The sequence below is a fragment of the Lactuca virosa genome, chromosome 4 (genome assembly GCF_052849685.1).
Source record: "Lactuca virosa cultivar CGN04683 chromosome 4, Lactuca_virosa_CGN04683_v6, whole genome shotgun sequence".
In the NCBI taxonomy this organism is placed as follows: domain Eukaryota; kingdom Viridiplantae; phylum Streptophyta; class Magnoliopsida; order Asterales; family Asteraceae; genus Lactuca; species Lactuca virosa.
In genome coordinates this window covers 16,050,429-16,075,420 of record NC_136429.1, presented here as the reverse complement: position 1 = coordinate 16,075,420, position 24,992 = coordinate 16,050,429, and the positions used below count along the sequence as shown (strand labels likewise).

General features: G+C 33.0%; 1 protein-coding gene across 1 annotated transcript; it reads left to right on the top strand.

The window, feature by feature from the left end:
- The first annotated feature begins 17,911 nt into the window (after window positions 1-17,911).
- LOC145169397 (paired amphipathic helix protein Sin3-like 3) lies at window positions 17,912-24,676 on the top strand. Its single transcript, XM_079087959.1, has 22 exons — window positions 17,912-18,241; window positions 18,332-18,401; window positions 18,495-18,567; window positions 18,965-19,120; window positions 19,200-19,383; window positions 19,466-19,564; window positions 19,676-19,849; window positions 19,952-20,201; window positions 20,295-20,431; window positions 20,524-20,599; window positions 20,697-20,836; window positions 20,935-21,089; window positions 21,167-21,294; window positions 21,365-21,619; window positions 22,233-23,008; window positions 23,091-23,185; window positions 23,276-23,414; window positions 23,495-23,647; window positions 23,733-23,896; window positions 23,980-24,091; window positions 24,168-24,335; window positions 24,491-24,676. Exons 3-21 carry the CDS (start codon window positions 18,497-18,499, stop codon window positions 24,312-24,314), a joined length of 3,411 nt encoding a protein of 1,136 aa, XP_078944085.1. The 5' UTR covers window positions 17,912-18,241; window positions 18,332-18,401; window positions 18,495-18,496; the 3' UTR covers window positions 24,315-24,335; window positions 24,491-24,676.
- The last annotated feature ends 316 nt before the right edge of the window (window positions 24,677-24,992 follow it).

The following is a 24,992-nucleotide window of genomic DNA, read 5'->3' as shown; positions in this document are numbered from 1 at the left end:
CATGAACGTTACAGTAAACCATTGACATGTCTAAACACTTAGACAATCTACAAGCCAATTCATGACAGTCTTAATTCATTACTTACTTCCAAATTATGATCGACTATGGATAATTTGAATAATCCAATTATTCTGGAAGTAAAACATGCAAAGTTGAAACACAAAATAAACAATTGACAAAAGATAGTAAACAATAATAATATATAAATCTCCATTATATAATCACCAAATGTTAATTACATATTCTATTACAAGTTTCTACAATATCTATCTAATCACTAAAACTAATATCATCCTTCAGACCAATGTTCCTCGCATGCTGAACATGCTTAATCCTACTCAGACCCTTTGTGAGGGGATCTATAGGATTCTCTTTTGACGACACCCTCCTTATGACGATGAGTCATTCTTCTACCCGATGTATGATGAAGTGATATTTCCTGTCGATATGTCTGGATCTTCCATGATCCCATGGTTCCTTGGTTAAGGCAACCGCTCTTTCATTATCACAGAAAATCTCCATGGGGTCCTTTATGGTTGGCACAACTCCAAGGTCTCCAATGAAGTTCTTCAACCATATAGCCTCCTTTGACGCTTCGCTCGCGGCTATATACTCTGACTCACACGTTGAATCAGCCACGGTCTCCTGCTTAGAACTTTTCCAAGTTACTACTCCTCCATTGAGTGTAAACACCCAACCAAACTGAGAACGAAAATTGTCTCGGTCTGTCTGAAAACTGGCGTCACTATAACCAGTAACTGTCAAGTCATCACTGCCACCAAGAACAAGGACCTAGTCCTTTGTCCTTCGTAGATACTTAAGAATGTTATTTACCGCTATCCAATGAGCTTTACCCGGGTTCCCTTGATATCGGTTGACCATGCTCAAAGCAAAAGCCACATCAGGACGAGTACCTGTCATGGCATATATGATCGAACCAACAACGAAAGCATATGGAACTTGACTCATTTCTGCCATCTCGGCATCGATACTCGGACTCTGAGTCTTATTCAGCTTGGTATTGCTCTGGATAGGCAACTCTCCTTTCTTGGAATTCTCCATGCTAAAACGCTTTAACACTTTATCCAAGTAAGTACTGGTGGAGTCTATAGGATGCTCAAGTCAAGGTGGATATTATTAAATGTGTCTTGAGCATGTGAATCATTCTCATGGAGCATTTGAGTTTAATAGAGCACTTGGAACTCAATTGAGCACTTGGGGTTTATGAAGAATGTAACAAAGGAGCAGATCATCTGAAAAAGGAATGAATCATATGAAAGGGAACGAATCATCTAAAAGGGGGTATGAATCACCTGGAAGATGTTTGGAGTACTTGGGAGTGGAATGGAGCAACTTGATGCATAGTTACACCATTTGATTAGGTGTTGGGCCAATTGGCAAACATGTTTTACCATTAGGAAAACATGTTATGCCATTAGAATACATGGTGCACCACTCTGGCAGATGTTGCACCAAAATGGAAGAAGTTGTGTCAACCTAGAAGATCTTGCGCCACCATGGAAGGATGTTATGTCACTTAGAAGGAAGTTGTGCCATGCTTGAAGGATGGTGTGTCGTCCTTGCACAAGATGGGCTATCATCATGCAAGATGCACCATCTTGGTGCAATGTGTGCCATTTTGGTTCCTTGATGAGTCATGGTATCCCTAATAAGCCACATATGCTATGAAGTCCTCTATGATGCTCAAGATTGTTCAAAGATGCTCAGAAGTTGGTGATGCTTAAGGAATACACCATGTTGTGCCATTAGGGGTGTCAAAAATACCCGAACACCCCGAACCCGAATAACCCGACCCGAACCTGAACCTGAACCTGAATAAGATTAATAGGGTCAGGTTAATTGGGTCTAAAATGAAAATTAGGTTATCCGGGTTAACTCGGCAAACCCGAAATATACATAGGGTCGGATTTCGGGTAGCATTATTTAATTTTTTTCAGGTTCGGGTTAATCCGAATAACCCGATTAAGGCAACCCATTAACCCATTAGAAACATACTTTTACATATTCTACATTCTACAAGCTTTTCAATCATGTCTTCAACAACTCTTTCAATCGATGATTCTTCATATATAATTGATGGAGTTTTTTTCTTCTTTTTATAGAGTTTTTTTTCTTATTTACGTGGTCAAATATATTACTGATGGACCTAGGGCCGGTCCAAGCCAATTTAGGGACCATGGCGAAGCAAAAATGTGGCCCTTTAAAAAACAAAAAAAACTATAGTAAACTAACTATAGTTAATATCTCTTTTCTTTCATTAGCCTTTACCAAAATTAACAAAAATGAGACCCTCAAAAAAGGGTAGAAAATGGTAGTTGATCGATTATGTCTTTTTTTCTACATTTCTGTCAACATAATACACAAATACCCATAAGGGAACTAAAAACATACAATATTAATGAAAAAACAAGTAATGAAATAATATATAGTAAAGACCACAAACTATAAAAAACATAACAAAACATACATATGCACTTTTATACAAAACTTAAATTCTTGATGAAGTGAAGTACCAGGATCACACCACAGTGACATAACTTGAATTTTTTATTGTTTTGAATAATCATCAAAGAACAAAAACAAGAACTTTAAAGTAACCATTTGTATCTCAAAACTTGAAACTTTATTATCCAATCGAGAAATAAAGTAACAATAAAGAAATCACAATCGATTTAATGCTTGCAAGAGCATAAACGTGAAAGATTTCAAAGTTAATTGAGAACTCAATAACTAGAAACAAATATGAAAGAGTGAGCTACAGTAGGAGTAAGAGGCAAAAGAATCAGATACATAGCCCACTTCATAAATCAGAATAGTATATCTTGGTTACACAATTCAGAAATTTGAATCAGATGTTGGATTAGCAAGTTGTTCAAAACAATGTTGGATTAGCAACACTTACACAAATTAAGTTATTCAGAAATCAAACATTGAGAAAGAACTTCAAAATCAAAATGATAAATCAACTCTTAGAAACCCTTTAATCTGATTATTCAGATATCGGCTAGGGCTGGGATGAAAATCGAACTTAATAAATCGTTTAATATGATTATCAGAAATCAAACTTCATCAATCGTTACACTGATCATGAGAAATATAACTTCAAGGAATTATATTTGAGAAATCAAACTGAGAAGTCGCTTGGGAGGAGAGAGCTAGGTGTCGGATAAGAACCGAGAGATTCTCAAAATTCGAACTGGAATCGAGGAGACACACAAAAAAATGTACAATAAAAAATTCCTTTGTATAAACACAAAAAGGTAAAATATGTAAAAAATAAAATTGTGTAAAATAAAAAATTCCTTTGTATAAACACAAAAAGGTAAAATATGTAAAATAGAAAATTCCTTTAAAAATGTAGATTTTACAAGGTTCGAACCCAGACCTCTTTTTTAACTTTCAAAACCAACAATGCCTTACCCATCTCGGCTCGAAATACATTTGTTTTTGTATTGCATATTTGTATTTATATTATATAATTATTATATATACACTAATTGTAACTCGTAGGACCCGAGATTTGGCGAGGCCTGGGGTGGTTGCCCAACTTGACCTGCCCCTAGGGCCAGCCTTGGATGGACCAAATGAGCAAGTTAATAATTTGTTCGAGTAGGGTTTCCTTACTAAATATTGTTAAGATAGCATATTTTCATCCATGGCCCACATATATTTGCAGTTTAATTTTGAACTATATAACTATATATAAATCATAACTCTTTGGTGTAAATAATGATTATATTATCTTGGAAAATAGATATTGTACATGTATAGCTTAAACTATGGTTTGCATAGTATATATAATGACTATCTTGACAGTTGACAATGTGCATTAATTTACTTAATTAAATTTTAATTACCTAAACATAAACCTTATTTACAGAAACATACTAGACTTCACTTTATTAATTTTTTGACTAATTTGTAAGTCACATTTATTTTAGATATAACCCGGCTAACCCGATTAAGCTGAGATCAACCCAATTAACTCGTAGCTTAATAAGGTCGGTTTTCGGGTGAATTAAAAAAAACGACTAACCTGGCCCGATTTACCCGAAACCCAATCGAGTTGACCCGAATAACAACCTTATGTGCCACCATGATGGATGTTGGGCCATTAGTGTTCATGATGCGCCGCCTGTGCATTATGATGCTCCATTATGGCTCATGGTGCTCCATCATGTGCGATGCTAATGCTCATCTATTGTATGTCATGGATAAATGTTCCAGAAGCTACTGCATGGCAGATTGTGATTGGTTGATACCATTCATAGGCCAATGGGCTTGGCCCATTAGGGTTTAAGGTCTGATCCCTTCAATATAAATAGGGATGCATGCTAAGTCATTTGATGTGTCTTGTATTCTAGAGTGATAGACGAATCTCTGTGAATTTTACTTGTAACCTCTATTTGAGAACTCTGAAATAAAGAATATTCCCCTCCTGCCCGTGGATGTAGGTCACCTTGACCGAACCATGTATATACTGTGTCTTTTGTGCTTTTGGTGTTGTTTGTTTTTCGCTTTACTTCTTAACAAGTGGTATCAAAGCTTGGCAATTGACATCAGATTTGTTCTGAGTCTTGACAAGTATTGTCTGATTTCCTAACAGTATTCAATCCAGGTTATAGATAAACTTATTTGCATGCTTAGTTTAATTGTCTTCTAAGACCTCCTAGGTAGGGGAGGAAAATCAATGGTTGAAGTTGCATAATTTCTTTTGTGATTGTTCTTTTTCAGGTCATCGTGATTGGTGGATCTTTGATTTGGATATTAATGGTGTGTTTTCAGTTTCCTTAGCTAGATATTTCTTGGATTTGATTTTGATAAAGGTGAATGTACTTGCTTGGAGGTTACGTCTTACTCGCCTACCAACACATCTGAACATGATGGAAAATGGAATTGATGTAGAGTCTAACTTGTCTTCCTTTGTGAATGTCGATCATCTCTCTTAATTACGCAGTTGCAAGGCTGGTCTGAAGTCTTATTCGGAGGTAGTGGGAGTTGGATTGTGTTTCCTTAAACTCGATTGTGAATCTTATTATTTGGTCGGATAAACATAATCTCAATCCAAATCAAACGAAAATCTTTTGATGTGGTCATTACTACGATATGTTTGGTCCTTTGAAGTTTCTAACTATCTTTGGAACGGCTAATCCAAAAGACGAAGATATTTGACAAAGTGGTCTCTAATTTATTATTTATTATTTGAAATTAAAGTAAAAATGGTCACTTAAATTTGATCGATTGGTCAAAATCTCAGTTTAACTATGCTAAACCGACGTTGAAGTATACTTATAAGAAGAGTGGTAAAAGGGAGAATTCATCCCACACAATTTAACATGCAATCTGTTCAAGACAATTATCGTAATTTAATTATTTGATCTTGTTAGAAGATGCTCTTTATAGTGGGTTAGAGGAGGTCAGTTTTGTTTATCGTTTTCATTTGGATTATTCTTAGGAGACCCTAGCATCTCGAATGGCTAGTGAACTCGTTCTTTATTTTATTGTAATTGTCTGGTTGTTTTGCCCCGATCATTTGATTTCGCAGTTGTTCTTTTGTTACTACATTCCTTTAAGTATTCTTATAGTCCTTCAAATCAGACCATAGCTAGACCTGGTAATTGAGCAGGTTTTGCCCATGATCAGATCCAAACCTATAAGAATTATATAGGTTAGAGCGTAGTTTTTTTATTCGTTTTCTCGTTAACGACCCGTACCCGCTAAACCTTTTATTAAAAGGGTCGAGTATATATCATCACTGATCCACTCCATTTATAACCCGCCCCGTATAAATTTTCGAATTATACATTTATATTTTATACTTTTTATCATTTATTTTTAATTCTAATCGAAACTCCAAAGGCCAAACCATGTTTACCTAAGGCTCGAGCAGTTGATATTAGACTTCTAGTTTTCTGCCAAGATTCATGATGCCATTCTATTTATATTTCATCAAGCAATCGTCAATGCCATTTATAAATCAATAAAAGCATCTATCAGTTGGAATAAAGTTTACAATCACTATTCTCTATCACAGCAATTGACAATCAAGAATGAATCGGAAGTTGCTCCAATAATGATTTTAATTTCCAACGAAATTCCTCCGGTATGTAATGCATTTTCTAAATCGACATTTGTTTTATTTAAGAAATGTTATTCTAAGTATTAACTTATAAAATACATTTTTTTTATTTAAAAAATGTTATTTTAAGAATCAAGTAAAATGTGTCTGCTTATTCAAAAAACCTACGAGTTACGGGGCGGATTTTGATATTTGTTGATTCGGTGAATAAAGGTATGTGTTTGATTATTCAAAACTCTGCGGGTTATGGAGCGGGTTTGGATCATATTTTAAAATTTGGTAAAAATGTTTTGATCAATGTTGATTCGCTCTAAACCAGCTTCATTTACAGGTCTAATCATAACAAACTATTCCTATAATATATATTTTTTCTCTTTAGCATCTTGTTAAATTTCAACATAAAATCATGTGGTTTTAAGAAAATTATTGTAAAATGATAGTATCATTGAAATAAAATTATCTTATTTTATATATTAATAATTATCAATAATACTAAAAATATAGACAAACCCATTCAATTTATACTAGGAATTATTTGTATTCCATCTGTTTATTCTACCACATCTACATTATTAGAGAACATATTTGTGGTTACCATTTTAAAATATATAATTTATGTTGAGATATATATAGTATGTGATATATAGATAATGAAAATGTTATGTCATAGGTGTACTTACAAAAGACATTCTCTTTCTAGTATCCCCATGTTGAGGTCCCTAGTGGGCACCTTGTTTGGTTACGATAGTTTGGTAGCTTGCATATGTGATGCTCTCAACTCTCAAGGGTAATTTTGGTACTTTAAATCTATAATTGGTACTACAATGTGGATAAGCTTTGACATGGGGGAGTTGCGAGCAACCTAATGAAAAGTTTCTATAAACTAAAGTTAGGGTCATGGGAAACAAATTTACTTTTTGTATTTCACTTGCGCATATGTAAAGGACTTTTAATAACTTTAAGATCTATTATCAAATAACATAAAGTTTTTTTTTTTAATGTGTGTGTGCGTGTGTGAAGCAAGTGTCTAATACTTGTGTGCTTTTGCCGTGTGCTTAAATAACATTAAAAAGTAGATTAAACGCAGGAATGAACAAGGTGTTTTTGTTTTTCTTAACATTGTAGATTAACTAAATATCTTATTAAAATACTGCAACTTGAAAATTTTACTCATTATACAAAACTACAATTATCGACTTAAGATGTAGCTAATTTCTCTACTGGAACTTTGTTGACATGATGTTTAGTACCCTGACTGTATAGCATTGCTAGTTTTATGGGGATTCCTCGCATAAACAAACATGTATTCGAATTTCAGCAACCATATATTCTAAGTTTAAACTCCAATATAGATTTGACTATGTTTTTCTTTAGTCAGCCGCCACAAAGTGAGCAATATATACATAAGGTCGTTCCAAACATATTTTGAGCCCAGAGCGAGAGAAAAATATGGGACCTTAAAATACACAAATATGATCAAGTTTTTTATAATCACTCAATAATTGAAAAAAATTTACTTTTACTGTCTTCTAAATATAACAATTTCCATAAAAATTTTGAACCCCTTTAAAAGATGGGTCATGGACTGTCGCCCCTACCACCCACCCTCTGGGACGGACATGAGTTTGCAACTCATACGAGATGATGCTCTTCGGATGTGATGATGGAAGTCATCTTGAGGGTTGGTGGATGCTACAATGAGTCCTTGCTACAATGAGTAGATTTATCAAAATACAAATTCTTAATAAGATTATATTTGGTGGACTAGCTAATAAAAAATGATGTTTGATAGAAGTAATTAATAAGTTATCTGAAATATATAAAATTACAGGAAAAATATATGTAAAAGATTGAATTTTTATTAATAATTAATAGATCGTATATTTGGAAGTTTTTTTTTTAATAAATAAATAAATAAAGCTCAATAAGTTTGTTAAAAAACTAACATGAGTAGCTTTTAAAAAAAAACTAACTCATAAACTGATTTTTATTTTAACAACAATAACAACGTGAAAACTAGAAAAATAATTAGCTTATAATCCAAATATGACACGCCAAACGTAACATAAGGAAATCTACTCTAATAAATGAAAATCTTTTTGTCACATGTCACACTTTTATTGATTTGGCCACATGTCATTTTGTGGTTATTTTTCAATTAATTTTTTTCCACATGACATTTTATGGTTTTTTCCATTTTATTAAATTCTATATGATATTTAAATGTAATAATTGCAATAAATATAACAATAAATGCATATCAATTTCAATAATTGATTTTCCTTCTATTTTGAACATTTTTAAATTAAAACTTCATTAGTTTCCTTTGTTTATTTATCTAAATTATTTGTTTAAAATTTAAATTAAAAAAAACATTTTAATTTTAATAATTCAATTATTATAATCTCAAACTTTTTTAAATGTTTAGAATTTTCATATTTTTTTGAAATGAACCCATGTAATAAATGAGTCTTACATCTAATATAGAAATATAAATGTATAATAGCAAATAAAAAGTGTGACGCTAAAAAAAATAATAAAAATGATAATAATAATAAAATATTATTATTATTATTATTATTATTATTATTTCCTTTTAACCTAAAGTAATATTCAGTGGTTTCTTTTTTGTCCTTTTTTATTATTAATAATTCATGAGCCATTTTTAAATAAGAAACAATATAGTATCTAAGTCCTATATTGGCTTTTTTTATTATTACTAATTCATGAGCAATGCTTGCAAGATATATAGAATCTAGAGACCCTTAGAAGCCAACTATTTCAAGAAAATCCTTTCGTTCTTTCTCGAGGTTTTATAGCTCACTTAAAAGTGACATCATTAGCTCAAATTCTAATATGAAGATGAGCTTTTATCACTGGTAAGTAGTGGTTGATTCAAATTTTCTTATATTAGGCCGAGTTTTCATTGTTTCTCAAGAATGATTGGTTTTGACTTTTGATTAATCAAACCATCCTCATTTATTTGTTTAAAAAATTTTAAATGTGAAGAACCATGAATTGAGATAAACCAAACCAATAAATATTGACTCGTTTATTTATTTATTATTAAAATAAAATCTCAAAAAAAATAAAAATGAATGCACAATGTCATAATAAGGAAAAGTTAGAGATAGATGCAATAATAAGGTGAAATTTAGGTAAATATTTTTTCTAAACCTCTTTTTGCCATGTCAATAAGATATCCTAGGTGGAAGGTGACATTGCAAAAAGAACACATTAAGCTAGGCCATGTTGTCAAATTTCAAATTAAAAGGTTACACACTGATATGCCACGTATAATCTTGGAGCATAATGCTTTAAGAAGGAAGTTTGAAAATTCAATATTATATGTTATCATAAAAAATATTAATTCTTATGTTAACCCTTAAAAAGTCTTTAAACATGGTTTTTAGCATTTGTTGTAAGGATTGGAAGATGGATTTTTAATTTTGGGGTGATGTATGACTGTATGTCGTACAGACGTATACTCATATGACTATATGACATTCTTGAAGTTGAAACTATCCAATGGGCTTCAATGGGCCAAAGTATCATAAATGGATAAAGTAACGACCCTATCTTATTATTGGACATTAATTGGATTTATTATACACTTTGAACAACTCTTTCTTAGGTAAAGTAACAAAATAGGAAAAATATCAGAATTAATCAATTGTTACATCAAATATTCCTAGCTGATGTCTACAAGCACAAGCGTATGGCTTGTTGACGATTAAATAAAAATAAAAATAAAGCCCATGTTTAATTTTAGAAAATGACCTTCTAGGGTAACAAATATCATTTTTATTTATATTTAGTCATTTTTTGTCTGTACACTTTTTTGTACACCATTACCATAAACTGACATTTTTTGTTCAAAAATATACTTAGGATTAGTTACTATGGGTTAAAGCATGGTTGATATTTGAGAGAATTTGTTATGTAAGGTCTTTATTCACCGTCTTCCTTACTTGTGCCATAAAATCGGACAATCGACCATGTATTCTTTTTACTCTTTCAAACAAAATCATGAAATGCATTTCGAAAATCCTTGAGATTGTGGGTTACCTTCTCATTGGAGGACATCTTGGACCGAAAACAACCATGGAAGAAGGTTCAGAGTGTGCCCTAACTCCATGGTAAACCAAGTTATGCCCTTTTGTTTTATGATCATTCTTAAACCATTTTATTTGTTTTTCAAGACTCAAAGGAATTTTAGTAGGAGTAGTCGATCTAGAAGGTTCAACCAAGAAGTTCAAGTCAAGGAAGATATATGAAATGGAAGCTTGTGTTTTACCTTGAAAGTTGTTGCATTGGAACATAAAGATGAACATATACAAGATGAAGATGGACCACAAACTTTGGTTGTTAGAGAACAATCAGAGTCACTAGGGGTGTCACAAACCCTCGTGGGACTCTGACCCTACGAGACCCTGTTTCCGTATGAGGATATTTTTACAATGTTTTCGAGTTTGGGGTGGGTTTCCCATTTAGTTTTTCAGGGCGAGGGTGGGGGCGATAAGCCTCGTCCCAAATACCCCACCCATTGAAATAATTATCATATTTTAAATGTTTTTATGTATTAAAATAAACATTAAAGTTAGAGTATCTGTTGTGTAATATATGTTATATATTTGAATAGTTAGTCTAATGACTAATATGTGAGGTTAAACAAACAAACCAGTGAAAAATAGGGTAATGAAGGTTAAATGGGGGATTTCGAGCCAAAGAGGAGAAACAAAGACAATACTGGAGGTGATATTGGAATTCAGGGACGGGGTCGGGGTAAAGGCACAAACACAGGGGATGGGGAGTAGGGAATTCCAAAGTGATAGAGGGGTGCTACTTCCTCCCCGTTTGGTCTCATTAACATCCATAAAGTCACTAAAATGGAAGTTGTTCACTTTCAAATAAATAATCTTTCTGTTGTTTGTTATGTTTATAGTTAATCTAGTTTAATGTTTTTAGGCTAGGGATTAATGTCAGTTAGCAGTTATGAAATGACTATTAGTAGTGTCAAACGTATTTTGGATTAATGAAAGTTGGGTTAATGGCTTAAAAAAAAGTTAATATTTTTTTTTCAAACTTCCATGGAATATATTATGAAACTGACAATACAAGTTATTGTCGGTTGTAAGGGTATGTATTGAACACAAAATGACTGTTTACTAGAATATTTTGTAAAAAAAAAAGTGACGAAATATAAACAAACATAAGAGTTCATTACCCTATAGTAATTTACCCTTTAGTTTTTGTAGTTTTATTGTTGCAAATATTTTTATGTAAAATATTTAAAGTCTAAATAGATATAGTATAAATGTTTCACCTAGAGAAAACCTTAACACAATCTCATTTTGATATTTTCTTTAAAGGGTTAAGGTTATATTTATTCGCTTAACTTCTAGGTTTATGCTTGTTAGGTCACTTAATTTAGTTTGAGTTTTAAAAGTCATTTAAGTTGATAGTTTTGTCCCAAATGATCACTATGACCGATTATACCCAACTTCTTAATTCCTCATCAAAAAGTTAAGTGACCAAATGAACATAAACCAAAAGTCAATAGACCAAATAAACATAAACCAAAAGTTAAGTGACAAAATAAACACAAAACCAAAAGCTAAGTGACCAAATATGATCTTAACCCTAAAAAGAATTATCGATAATGAGGTATAACCGGTTATATCGACCATTTTAGAAGAAACTATCAAGTTAAATGATTTTTTAAAACGTAAATCAAGTTAAATGATCATACGAGTATAAAACCCAAAATTAAGTGACCGAATATGACATTAAATGCTCTCCCAAGATTATTTAACTTGTTTATTTAACCTATTATTCATGATTGTCATATTTGATATTGTCTGTATATATTATATAATATTGACGATATTAATTGAATTAAAAGGAAAGTATAATTTATTTAATGAACCTAAAACTAATAAATTCTATACATACATAACGACCGTTTGGCCTAACATTATTTGTGCTACTTTTTAACTAAAAGCTAACGGAAAAGTGGACGATGATATTAGTCTATATATGTTTCCATGTATATCTATATTTGTATAAGGCTTTATTTAGCGTATTGTATTGCATACGACGGCCCATTGGCCTCATACCCATGTAATAGTATTTAATCTGTTGAGCAATGAAATTCCAATTCATGGGAAATTTTTTCTGACTTTTAGATGATACAAAGAGTTTAAAACCGAAAATGTAAACAACAAAACATAGACTAAACAAAGAGAATGAATGCCCCTAAAATATATATAAGGGGACCCAAATATTAGCACATTAATCTGCTGAGTGTTTTAAAAAACCAAAATTCATAATAATTTAGAATTGCAAAATGTACTTTCCATATTGTGAAATTGTTCTTCGTACTATAATTGTTCAAGTTTTACGAAAATCATGATTTGTTATCAAGTTTTTAAAGTTTTTCATGGTAAAAATCTTTTAAAAAAAACACTGTAACAAATAAAATAGTATTAACCTATTCCTTAGGTTGAGAGAAATATCACAAAATCAAAATTGGTGTAAAAAATAAAAATAAAAAATAGTTTTAATCATAGAGGATCTAATTCTAAGGGGAGGGGATGGGGGAAACATGGCGGAATTAATAAAATTAAGAAAGAATATACCTGAATGATGCGTCGGAATGGATTGACGATGGATGGATTGTCTGGGTTTGATATGTTTATATGAATATATGGATATGTTTGGATAGGGTTCTGCTATTCAGAAATAGACGAGCTATTTCAACAGAAGAAGATTGAGAACAACTCAAATCTTATAATCACAAATCACTCTGCTTTATTTACTAAGGGCAAAGCCCTTTATATAGGCTCCAAAGAGCCGTTTACACACGGTATCTTTACATTATTGCAGGGGGGGTGGCTATGGCAAGGCTCGGCATGTCTGAGCTAGCATTGATAAACACGACACCACCAACTCGGCATGCCAAATTCGGTGGCCAAACTCGGTGAAGGTATACGATGAGAAAGAAACCGTTATGTGTGTATATGTTTGCTTTTTTTTTTTATATTAAAGACAATAAATTTTAGTTATCATCGTACATATGAATGAGAAAGTAAACGGACAACAAGTTGTGCCGCTAAGCCTTTTTGTATGGTAAAGTCCATTCTTTTGAAGACTACATCTACAGTCTCTCCAAAAATACCCAATTTAAAAAAAAAATCCATTTTCAAAATATAGCTATTTTTTTTCAAAATTTCAAATTTTAAACCTTCCATCATCTACTATAAATACCAACACAATTCTTCATTTTTCACCACATTCAAACCTTATCATTCAACTCTTCTACCCTTTTATATTTTCTATCATCTTCTAACCTTCTTCATCTTTCAAAATAGTTCGTATATGGAGCAAAGAGGAAGAAATAATTTTGGCTCGCGCATGAGTCGATGTAAATGAAGATCCAAATCACATCAAATTGGTGGAACGATCTCGTTTTCGTTATACTCACATATTGCATTTCCTTCGTCTTCAATAATCATATTATGCAATATGATACAAGTATACATCACATCACTAATTTTCTTCTCCTCCAAATAAGGGGGGGGGGATATTTAAGAATATGCCAACGTTTTTTCAAAACCGCAAGTGCTCGTTCAACATCCTTTCTCGCCTTCTCTTGAGCTCTCTTAAACTTCAACCTTTTGCGATAATTTGGACAAGACAATGACTTCATAAAATAAGCACGCTCCAGATAGATCCCGTCGACAAGATCATACCCGTTCCTGTACGATGTTCCAGTTTTCTTGCACCGAGAAAGACTTCCTGTACCATCAAGCTTTATCAAAAGAGACTTAAACACTCAAAACTCAAGCATGGAGGTTAGGGTAAGGAACGTTTCGAGAAGTTGGAAGCTGATGAATGACCTAATTCCAAGTGATCATGCCCTTAAATACAAAGTAAATCCTAAACACATGAGCTTGCGATGCAACGAAAATCGTACTGTGACATCCTATGTGTTGTGTCATGATAGGCCTGGTCTAGCAAGGCCCAAATCAGCTTAAGCCCAAACTGCCTTCTAACCCAAAATCAACCTTATATCTAAAATCTTATACTCTTAACCCAAAACCTCATTCCTCTAAGGTCCAAACTTCAACCCTAAAAGTCTGAGATATTCTCATGTCAAATTAAGTCCGTCTTCCTGAATATTGAAACATCCCAAAATTGGAGGTTACAAAAACACTAAATGTGCATACATGCACACATATGAACATTCAAATGTGTATATATGTACTTAATTTTCAAAAAAAAAGTTTGTCAATTTTTTTTGAGCCTAGATACGACTTAGACGCAACATTTGGAGATTAATGGTTGTCTTCATTTTGAAAAATGATGAGTGGATTAGGACAACAAGTTATACTGCCATCTCTTTCTAGATTACAAAACCAATTCTTTTAATTTAGAAATTTATATTTAAAATAAACATTTTCGCACATGCAATTTTTGCTGATCTTTAAAGCCGTATGTCTAGTTGTTCAACAAAGGAAATAATTCTCCTTGGACCTTGATATCGGAAACTAGTTGTTCAACAAAGGAAAAAATAATCCTTGATATAGGAAAACATGTCTATCTTGATTCTTGATTGAGCACATAACGGGATTCGATTTCACAAATGGAAATAATTTTAAGATGGAAAGTTTCTATGTTGATTTAGGAAATAGTTTAATTGAATTAAACGGAATTATAGTGATCACTTCTTATGCATTTTAAAATTTAAATTAACTATTCTAATGTGGTTTGGTTGATTAGTTTAATTTAAATTAAACTAATGTGCAAAAATTTGATTTTATGTTGAAGTATGAACGAGTATAATCACTTAAAATTGTATACTATTTTTTGTGACATATATTTGTTTGAAATTATTATTATTTTTGGAATATATTTGTTGATATATTGTGATTATTAGGTGTATCAGTAAAAAGAAATGTCAAGTAGCTATCTTTGGTAAATGGTAAGTAGATGTTATTGCATATCAATTAAAATAAATATCTTATTTATGCTATACCGAAGAATAATGATTATAAACAACTCACTTAATTTATATAAAAATAATTGTTTTCGAAATATAAAGGGATGAGTACTTATTTAGTAACGAGTTCTATTATTTTTCAATAAAACTCCTTGATGATGTATGAAAGCTTTCTCGTTCTGGTAACAAACACTATATTTTTATTTTACTATTTATTTTGTATAGATTTTGATTGTACCATATTCATTATATTCAAAAGGATACTAAGGAAAAATTAGGGAACAAGAAAATCCACAAGGAAAATGGTAAATTACATTGTTGATGATAGTTGCTAAGATTTCTCCCAAGTTTTTGGATTATTTTCTCTTTCTCTCTTTGTGCATTGGAAAATTGGAAAATTGGAAAAATGCTGAAAACCAATGGTGTGTTGGGCAAAAGTAGCTGGTAGCGTTTTGTTAAACGCTACGTGAAGTAACATTTGGATTTGAAGCGTTTTGTTTAAACTAAACGCTAGAAACTTGTAGTGCCAAACGTGACTTTCTGTTCACAACGGAGCATTTTGCCAAACGCTAGAAGCTAGAAGTTAGAAGCTCTCAAACGTTCCGCGTCGAACATGCCCCAAGTATTGGGCTAGGTAGTGGTTTAACCCGCAAAGCAAGCAGAGCGTCGACCAACCTCTATGGGTCGATCCATAAGGTTGTTGAGCGAGGGACTTAACCTAATAGTCAGATTTGTATCAATACCCTCCATCTCGAGAGGGAGCTTGTCCTCAATATCAAAGACAACTTTTGTGATGATCCTCTTGGTTTTCCCAGGTCTGAGGTGTATTGACATTTCCATTTGATAAATTTTTTCTCTATGTTGTTTCAATATGTGAGTACTATTAGGTATGCTTTTCGGTTGTTCGACGGGGTGATGATTGATGTTGGCATTAGAGAGTGGTAGCGCCAACGACGTGGATTGGACTTACAAGGTCATAAAAGAGACACATGGAAGATCGAGTGAATTATTAAGTTTGATGGAAGATATATGCGATAAGCGAACTTACTATTTACTAATGCATTCAAGCACAATGAATGGTCCATAATCATCTACTCGTTGTGAGGATCGATTTCAATAATTATGACTTATGAGGATGCCATTTGTTTGTCAATGGTAGTGGGTGGGTCATGTGGGAGTTACATTTGTGATTGAGTTTGTACTTTTTAGGTCGTTTTTTGGAGGATGATGGTTGTATGTCGAGTTTGACTCATAGACAGAGCTACTTGGTTGGTAGGGGTATCATATGCTACCCCTCGTTTTCTCCTTACAATTTTAAAAAAGTAGATTTTTTTTTTAAATATATGGTGCACCCCATGTCCAAAATATATGCAACTACTAGCCCAAATAAATTAATCTACCTAATAAATATTAGTCCATTTAGTAGCCCAATCTATTCAATTAGCCCAATATGTAAATTAACGAAGAAGCTGGTGGAAAGTTGAAAACCATTATGGTGCTACAATAATTAAAAAAAAAACTTGTTATTGAGTCTTTTACTCCATGCTTCACGATAGGTCAATTTTAAAATGTAATATGCTAGTTTGTTATATTTATTGAAATCGTAATATAAAAATATCTTATTATTTATCGGAGATTTTTTTTGCTACCCCTGTAAAATTTTATGGTTCCGCCACTGGTTTGACTTCCGTGGAGATGATTGCATTGCGGTTGCTAGTTATATGATGTCGAGTTAGGATTGAGATGTAGGTTGAGTGGTTAAGATTTATCGATGTTGAGGTAGGTAAAGGATATGAGCTTGGAGATGTTTTCCACCATTAGAGTCAAAAATTCTTCGAGTGGGTGGCACATGTTTGGGAGGCATGTCGAGGAATCAATGAAAACACAAATAGATAAAGATCATATGCGATATGGTCAACCACTAAGAAATTCAAGAGAAGAGAGAGACGTGTATAGAGCAATTTTATGCTTAATATCACTCCAAAGGGAACTTACAAATATATAGGAATGTAAATTAACAACTAATTAATCTTAGAGAACATGGAAAAAAAACAAGAAGTTATTGGTTTATGGAACTTGGAGTATACTAAGGCAAGATGAAGATTGTTAAATATGACTTGAATACTGATGACCTGAAAGACGCGTTGAAGAACACAATGAAGCTTTTGTGTTAAGGCTGGAGCATTTGGCTAATGCGCTTTTGGCATGCCAAATGTGACCGGAAAATGGTAAACTATTTTGATACTAATTGTTAAAATTTCTCCAAAGTTTATGCATGATTTTCTCCTTTCTCTCTTCATGCACCGAAAAACGGAGGAGATCATGTCTTCGGCCCAACAACAGTTTAATCTGCATGCAAATCGGGCACCACCTTACCCACGTTGGTCGATCCATAAGGTTGGTTGGTGGGTGGAGGACTTGACGGGTCCATATTAGATTCAAGATTAAGTATAGTCTTAGATTCAAGATTAAGTATCAGAACCATTATATTTATCCACCATTTAATTATAACATCTGAAAAAACATTCAAAACCCTAGTACTCGCTACAAGTAACTCATCCGCAAACTTCACCAAAATCAAAGGTGACCCTTTTGACTTCGGTCAAACCCACCGAACTTAACCCCAAATCCTTTTTGATCCTGTATTACTTTTCAATAAAACCCTCTCTTTCTAAAAGACAATTTTACCCTTTGTTCATGTCCACTTGGCCCTAAGATTCACTTAAGCACAGCACCGAGTAACCGGCAATCATCGGTTCCCGGTCACCCAGTTCACAATAACAAAAGATTTCAAGAGGACCATCTCTACAGTCTTAGACCCTTGCTCTCTTCTCCCGTTTTCTTCTCTGGTACACGCACAAACACGCTAAACTGTGTGTTAATATATACATACACCTTTTATAATATGTATAGCCTATAGATACATACAACCAGCTCTCTCTAAATTCTATCTACAGGTTTTTAGATTCAGTATCTGCATTCAATCACAGAGTTTGTGGTTTGATAACACACACAATCACAGAGACCAGAGAGTGTAGATAGACACACATGTGTATGACTAAAATTTGAAAGTATCAACGGTGAAATTGAAGTAAAGTTGAAGAAAATAGACGATCTTTTTGGTGATTACAGCGAGGTTATTTATCGTTGATTAATTTTGTAATTGTTCGCATTGTTAGATGCTTTTCTTCGAATTCAAGGTTTAATGCTAAATTTTGTTTTACAGAATGAGGAATTGTTGATGGTGATCTGTAGAGAGGGGTCAATTGTTGTTAATATGCGTTGATCGTAGATCGGTAATTTGGTGATTTTAATTGTCAATTGAAGGATTATGAGTGCTTAGGAAAGTTTAATTATTGACTGAATTTCGAAAGAGTTATGTTTTACAGGGATGAAGAGGTCTAGAGACGACGATTTTTCCGGGAGTGCTTTTCAACTCAAACCGCCTATCAATTCAGAATCGTAAGTCTTAAATTTTGATTATGCTTTACATTATTTGACTTTAGATATACATTGTGTGGAAGAAAGTTTGATTATGAAGTCTCTATGGTGGTTTCTGATGTACTTTTTGATAGTATTATTGTGGTCTGTAGTTTGTTTTTCAAATTTAATTTCTTAATGGTAAAAGTTTCGATCAGTAATTATTTCTTATAGTCAATATCAGTAGATATCTTTGAACTTCGCTACACAATTGAAGTAATCACTTAGGTTTGAAACAAAAAGGTAAGATCTTTGTCAATGCTTAATTCCTGAAGATATGTTTATGGCATCTAATTCTTCAAGTTTAGGGTTAAATATGAGAGGGATGTCTGTTGAATGAATGGTTTGATTTTTATTCATCTCATCTTCTGGAATGAAGGTCTGGGCAGCCCCAAATGATGAATGGAGGGAGTGGACAAAAGTTGACAACTAATGATGCCCTTATGTATCTCAAGGATGTCAAAGATATGTTTCTTGACAAAAAGGAGAAATATTCCGAGTTTCTTGATATAATGAAAGATTTCAAAGCACAAAGGTTTGGCTAAACTGTTGCTTCCTCCACCTTTCAGTGTTCTCATTATGTGGATACTTGTATGATCATTATGTTTATGTAGGGTTGACACCACAGGGGTCATAGCTAGGGTGAAGGAACTGTTCAAAGGACACCGAAAACTAATATTGGGTTTCAACACTTTTCTCCCAAAGGGATTTGAAATCACCCTCTCAGAAGAGGATGAGCCACATGCTAAGAAGCCTGTGGAGTTTGAAGAAGCCATTCAATTTGTAAACAAAATTAAGGTAATAATAACATCACAGGATTGTGCCTAATAGCTTTCCTTTGGAAATCTTCATCTAACATGGTATTACTATTTGCTTGCAGATGAGATTTCAAGGAGACGATCGTGTGTACAAATCTTTTCTTGATATTTTGAATATGTACAGAAAGGAAAACAAACCCATTAAAGAGGTCCACCAAGAGGTTTGCTATTTAAGACTATTGTTTATTTGTCTTCACTTTACACTTCCTGTATGTTTGCATATTTTAGATCTTGGTTCTTAATTTCTTCAATCATTTACCATTTTCCTTCAGGTTGCTGCTCTTCTTCATAACCAGCCAGACCTTCTCAAGGAGTTCACCAATTTCTTACCTGATTCTTCAGCAGCAACATCCAATCAGTATGTTCACTCCAGTAGGAACCATAAACCTCACCCTGAAGATAGGAGCTCACCAATTGGCAGAATAAGACTTCCACCTTCTGAAAAGGTAGTTTCCAACCTTCTTGACTCATCTTTACTCAATTTCATACATCATCTTTTCATGTAAAATTTGCGTGTATATTTCTTCTGAATGTGAAACAATTTGCAGAAAGGTATTGCTTGTCATGCTGAACGTGAGGTCAGCGCTGACATGGCGGATCCTCATCATGAGGAAAAGTTTATAAAACCTGAGAAGGAGCATAAGAGACATGGTGATAAAGAAAAAGTGAAAAGGGAAGAAAGAGAACACCATTCACAAGATAGAGATTGTAATCATCATCATGGGTCAAATCGTGTTGCCCAAAAACGTAAATCTACTAATGCACTTGAAGACTCTGTTACTGAACTATTTCATAAAGGTATCATCTCCTAATTCAAAACAAGATTAAAACTTCTTTATAACAATTTATATTTTTCCATTTCTTGACCTAATTTAAGTTAATATTGGACAGATATGCGTGATCAAATGATTTGTCTTCGTGAAAAGGTGAAAGAAAGATTACACAACTCAGATGATTATCAAGCTTTTTTGAAGTGCATTGTGCATTATTGCACAGAAAATATCACTCGACCACAGCTGCAATCTCTGGTAAACTATTGTTGTGTCCCCCACCCCCCTTTTTTTTAATCATCATTAAGATTATTATTTGGTTTTTAAACAAAACATTTATTTTCCCTTAGGTGAATAATCTACTTGGAGCTCATCCAGATCTTATGGAAGAAGTCAACGGGTTCATTGACCGGAGTGAGAGGACTGGTAATCATCAATAAAAAAAGTTCTTTTTGATTTGCATACTATAAGCATCTGTTTGCATTTGAGATTATAAACTTTTTTTCTTTTTTTTTTTGGGCAGATGATGAGGATAAAAATGTATCTGAATCTAAGCCATCTTTTCTTCCAAGCAAGGATGAGTATCAAGCAAAGCCAATTCATGAACTTGACCTTTCTGACTGTGAACGTTGCACTCCAAGTTATCGGCTTCTACCAAAGAATGTAGTTAATTCTTACATCTTGTACGTTTACTCAGTTATATCTTCAACTTTATTATATAATTGGTTTTTATTATTTGTCAATGGATGTTTTCAATACAGTATCCAATTCCTTCAGTAAGTCAAAGAACAACAATAGGTGAGGAGGTGTTGAATGATCATTGGGTGTCTGTTACATCTGGAAGCGAAGATTACTCTTTTAAACACATGCGTAAAAACCAGTATGAAGAAAGCTTATTTCGTTGTGAAGATGACAGGTAGATAGATAAAATTAATAAATAAAAGTTTATTAATTTTCCTTCTGTAAAATCTTCATGGATGCCTTTTATGTCAGGTTTGAATTGGACATGTTATTAGAATCAGTGAATGTAACAGCCAAACGTGTGGAAGAACTTTTGGATAAAATTAATGATAATTCAATCAAAACAGAAAGCGTGGTTCGTGTTGAAGATCATTTTACATGTGAGAAACTTATATAAACTTGATAGAAATTCAATTTTTTTTTCTTGATGATATTTTTTTTGTTACTCAGCTTTGAATTTGAGGTGCATTGAACGTTTATATGGAGATAATGGACTTGATGTGATGGATGTATTAAAGAAGAATGCATCTCTTGCTTTGCCAGTGGTGTTAACTCGTTTGAAACAGAAACAAGAGGAGTGGGCCCGGTGTCGCTCTGATTTTAATAAAGTTTGGGCAGAAATTTATGCTAAAAACTATCATAAGTCACTCGATCATCGCAGCTTCTATTTTAAACAGCAGGATTCAAAGAGCTTGAGTGCTAAAGGTAAACTAAAACTGTCTGATAATTCATTTTCCATTTTACAGTAAATTACGTTTTTGGTCCTTGAGTATAGCTCATTCTTGCAGTTTTGGTCCTTATTTGAGGTTTTTGTAATGTTTTTGGGACGAAAATTGCAGAAATCAGCTATACTCGGACCAAAAACGTTACAAAAACCTCAAATAAGCACCAAAATTGCAAGAGAAAGTTATTGGGACTAAAATTGAAAAAACAAATTATACTCAGGGACCAAAACTGATAATTCATGTTTCATTTTACAGTAAATTATGTTTTTTGGTCCCTGAGTATAGCTGATTCTTGCAGTTTTGGTCCTTATTTGAGGTTACTATACTCAGGGACCAAAATTGATAATTCATGTTTTATTTTATAGTAAATTACATATTTGGTCCCTGATTATAGCTGATTCTTGCAGTTATGGTCCTTATTCGAGGTTTTTGTAATGTTTTTGGGACGAAGATTGCAAAAATCAGCTATACTCAGGGAACAAAAACCTCAAATAAACACCAAAATTTCGAGAAAAAGTTATTGGGACTAAAATTGCAAAATAAACTATACTCAGAGACCAAAACTGTAATTTACTCTTTATTTTATATTGCAGCATTATTGGCAGAAATCAAGGAAATAAGTGAAGAGAAGTCTAGAAATGAAAACATCTATCAGCATTTTACTATGAAAAGACAAAGCAGCACACCACATCAAGAATTCAAGTATTGTGATTTGGATGTCCATGAAGACTTATATCAGCTCATGAAATATTACATTCCACAAAATTCTACCCCTGAACAATTCAATAAGGTCATGAAGATCTGGACTACTTTTGTGGAGCCCATGTTTAATGTCCCCCCTCGCCCACCTCAATCCACAAATGGCAATCAAGAAGTTGCAAAAACAAGTAAAAGGCAAAGTGAGGGCAAAAATGTAAATACCACCACAAGTGTTAATGGACACCATAAAGTTGAGAAAGAAGAGGGTGAATTATCCCCAAATGGAGATTTTGAAGAGGATAATTTTGCAGCATTTAGAGAGACTAATAATAATAATAATACTACTACTAATAATAGGTTCCGAGAAGATGATGAAATTGAAGGTGAGGAAAGTGCACATAGGTCCTCTTGTGACAGTGAGAATGGTGATGGATCAGGTAGTGAAACTGCTGACGTGGCGAACGGGTCCCCTGAAGATCATGCTGACAAGGACGAGAGTGAAGGTGAAGAAGGAGATGAAAATGAAACCCTTCTACCGTTTTCACAACTTTTTTTGGATACAGTGAAGCCGCTTGCAAAGTACGTCCCTGAAGTATCGCGTATTGACACAAATGGTCCTCGGGTTTTCTATGGAAGTGATTCCTTCTATGTTTTCTTCAGACTCCATCAAGTATGACCCTCATTGTTACCAAATACAAAGTTACAAAAACTACCGATTTTTATATAATTTTTTTTTTAAATTTAATTTACAGACGTTGTACTTGAGACTAGAGGAAGCAAAAGAAAAGTCTGCTAATGATAAATGGAGGGGTTCAAGTGACAAGACACCTAATGATTCATATGCTAGGTGTCATGGCTACTCTAAAATAGCTCTATAATTCACTCAATTATTGTTGCTCAATAATTATTTTAATTTTTTTTTTTTTTTTGGTTTCAGATTCTTGGATTTACTTTACAATTTTCTAGGAGGTGGTATTGATAGTGCAAAATATGAAGATGAATGTCGAACTGTTCTTGGCACTTGGGCATTCCCTGTCTTCACATTAGACAAGCTAATCTACAAGCTTTCTAAACAGGTCACTTTTCTATTTATACTAATTTAATTTAATTTAAAACCATCATTCTCTGAATTTTATGCCCATAATACCCTCCACAGGTGCTAGCAATCGCGGGTGATGAAGTTGACAACAAGCTTCTCCATCTCTATGCATATGAAAATATGAGAAAACCTGAAAGATTCATAGATGAACTTTATAATGCAAATGCCAGAGTTATTGTTAATGATGACAACATTTATAGATTTGAGCATGTAACTACTACTTACTACTTACTACTTACTCTTCCTTTTTTATCTTTTTTCTAGTTTTACCCCAACAAATTTTGTTTATTTTCAGTCACTTATACCAGAAACAAATAAACAAACCCAATTAGCAATTTGGGTAATGGACACTGTATGTGAGACATCAGAACCACCAGCTTTTTCAATCGACCCAAATTTTACACCCTTTCCAGTTCCAACCACTCAAGAGAAAAAGAAGCCCGGGATATTTCTAAAGAGGTAAATTAAAATATCGATAATTTATTGAGTAAAATAAAAATAAAAAGAAATACTAAATACTCTAATTAATCTTGTCAATGCAGAAGCAAAAGAAAATATGCTTGTGAAGATGAAGATTTAGCAATGATGCATGCAATGGAGGGTCTTCGAATATTAAACAGAATGGAATGCAAGATAAATTGCATCACATATAAAGTAAACCTTTTTAATTTTTTAATTTTTAATTTTTAATTTTTTTGGATTGTTGACTTGTGAGGGTTGTCTGTGGCAGATATCTTATGTTTTAGATACAGAAGACTCGATGGTGCGTAAGGGGAGAAAAAAGGTCAACAGTCAAAGTATATCGTCAAGTCAACAAGTCAACCTTTCTGACCAAGTACAGAAGTTCCGGAAGGTTCTGCAGTCTAGGATTCGATGAACATCAACATAATGATTTGAGGTATTTCACATAATTAACTAACCTAACCATTTTTCAAAAAAGAAAATATCTGTAGCTTTAAATAAAAGAAAACAGTTGGACCAAAATTGCATAAATCAATTATACTCAGGGATGCGTTCTTGTGATCTTCTAAAACATATTCATATTTTATGTAGGTATTGTATTGTGCAAGATTTGAAGTCAAATTACAAGGTGGGATATATCTGCATCAGCTTACTTAGTTTAAGCATTCAAATAATAAAAAACTTAATAAGAGTCGGTTTCTCTAGTTTTGTTTTTGATTTTTGATTTTTGATTTGTTTATGGAACTTGCTATAGAAAAAGGTAATTGAGTTCTTTAAGTGTCATCTTCATTTACTGCAATCAAACTTATAGCGCTTTGAGATGATAATTAATAGAACTCAAATTACAAGGTGGGGCGACTATTACCAAAAAAGCAATTTTTAAACTGGGTATAAAAGGCTTATTGATAATGTTTGTCTTTTAAAAGATGATAAGGTTTGTCTTTTAAAAGATGATAATTAATAGACGTGCAAAAAAAAAAAAAAAAAAGAACCGTTTTGAAAAGTCTACGATTTGATTTTTGGTTTATATAAATTCGATTTTTAGGCTCGGTTGTAGTTTAAATATAAAATTTTAAAAATCAAACCGAACAAA